Source organism: Cyprinodon variegatus, unplaced genomic scaffold, assembly GCF_000732505.1.
Source record: "Cyprinodon variegatus isolate N-32 unplaced genomic scaffold, C_variegatus-1.0 Scaffold748, whole genome shotgun sequence".
Taxonomy (NCBI): Eukaryota; Metazoa; Chordata; class Actinopteri; order Cyprinodontiformes; family Cyprinodontidae; genus Cyprinodon; species Cyprinodon variegatus.
Window position 1 is genome coordinate 179242 of NW_015151201.1, and position 2080 is coordinate 181321.

The window sequence follows — 2080 nt, forward strand, 5'->3', positions numbered from 1 at the left end:
CAGAGATGTGATGCTTTCACTGAGAAGGCAGACTGACCCATAGATGCCCGCACATCTTTTAATCCTGCAGTTCCCACTAGCTCCAGCTCTTGTCCTGATTCCTTCATTTGCATACTTTAAAACAAATTTACAGATTACCTCAGGGGCAAGACCATTAAGGCATTTAAAAATGGCTTTTAAAAATTAGAAATTTATAAAATTTTCAAATGTCATCATATTGTATTTTTTTAATAATTTTGCAGTGATGCCATTTCGGTTTTTGATCGAATATTTTTAATGCTTGCTTATGTCTCAAATTAGAGCGTAGTTTATGTACGCTTGTAATATGGGCATTGAACATGCGTGTTAGGCATCTAGTGTAAATAATTGAACATCCTGTTATATGCTGTTAACTTAAGCGCACACATGCCGCTTTGCTGCAACTAGGTGTTGTAAAGCGTCTGGTATATTTTCCCCTCCATTAAAAGTATCAGACCAAATTGAGTGATCATGCGCTTAGGTTAAATATTTGATGACCTCTTTAGCCAGTCTAATTATTATTCTTGTTTACTTATGGCTGATTTCACTACCAAACCTTTTATTTCAATGCTGCCTTCCAACCTAACAGAGCTTACTCCACCTCCAGCTGTCGTTCACGGTAAACCTGAAGCACACACAAGCATCTGGATGTGCCCAGCTAGCATGTGTTTGTGGTTTTTGTTTGTTTCAGTCTTAATGCAGCATGCCACTGCCCAGAAGAAACCATTTGGATCAAACATTCACCAAGTGCTGGATTTTTTGTTTCCCTAAAGTGGATCTGCCAGTTTGATTTGCTCCATCACTGTTCTTGATTTACTGATAATTATATTTCAGCAGAATGAATTGCATTTTTCTGCAAAAAAAAATTAAAAAAGGAGGAGCAGCTTCCTCCTGCAAATTTTAGAGCAGATACAGCCCCATCAGCGCTTCTTGTAATATTTAATCATTGCTCATTCATTTTGAAGCATGCATCTATTATCTTTGCAACTCCACAACTTGAACATCAGTTTATTTTGTCTGGTGAACATAAGACAGAGTGAAGACTGAACATCAATCAATTCATAGCATGACGCAGCATCTGCATGTGTTAGCATCATCATCAGTGGACCGAGAAATAAATTAAAACTTGCTAATAAATCAACATGGCGATGCATTCTGCTACAATCATCTGATTGTGGTGTTACTGTCAAATGTTCAAAATATAAATATCTGTGTCTCATCCTTTTGTTCTTGTTCTCCCAGGGCGACCCGACCCCCCCACAGACCTGGAGCTGACAGACCATAAAAAGAGAAGCGTTCAGCTAACATGGATCCCTGGGGAGGAACATAACAGTCCTATTCAGGGTATGTGTGTGTCCATGTCTTAACATGTCTTTTACTATCTCTGTCCGTCTTACTCAATCTGCTTTTAATGCTTGATATATGTATTAACTGCTCCCAGCTGATGTTTTTAATAAAGAAAAGATTCATTTATTAGATGAAGTGATGTTAATGAACTGTATCATTAGGGTTTATTAAGAGAAAATGGTGTTTGATTAAACATAAATGTGACTTATTTTCATTTTTGACAAATTACAAGTAAATACTATCATAAAATAAGCATCATATCTTCTGTCCAATCCAATTTGGTTTATTTATGTAGTGCCAATTCACAATAAATGTAATTTCAACATAATTTGCAGTGACAGTTCAATCGAATGCTAAAGAAAAGCTCTATCTGAGGAGACCTAGCTGATTTCATCAAGTCGTTGACATTGCAAATTCTCTCCTCCTGGATGAGGATGTGGCAATGGCAGACACTCACTTGCCTTTTTTGTTGGCTCTGTAGTAATTTCTTGCAACAAGCATCCATGCAGTGACAGTGGAGAGGAAAAAACTCCTTTCTAAACTGGAAGAAAACCTCAAACAGAACCATGTTCAGTGTGAGTGGCCCTCTGCCAAGGCTGACTGAAGTTTGAAAAGGACTGAATTAGATACTCTAAAGGAACACAAAGGCAGTGATCCCTAAATACTTTCTAAGTTGTAAAAGCTAACTGGATCCTTATGTGGCTCTGTCTGGGAA

At 37.6% G+C, this 2080-nt stretch overlaps 1 protein-coding gene across 2 annotated transcripts in view; it reads left to right on the forward strand.

Moving 5' to 3' along the window:
• LOC107098114 (neuronal cell adhesion molecule-like) overlaps window positions 1-2080 on the forward strand; it is a 116339-nt gene that overhangs the window by 95265 nt on the left and 18994 nt on the right. For both annotated transcript variants that reach the window (XM_015395584.1, XM_015395585.1), the window contains exons 17-18: window positions 608-637; window positions 1261-1362. In XM_015395584.1, the coding sequence (XP_015251070.1) occupies window positions 608-637; window positions 1261-1362 (132 nt within the window). The remainder of the gene's footprint in view (window positions 1-607; window positions 638-1260; window positions 1363-2080) is intronic.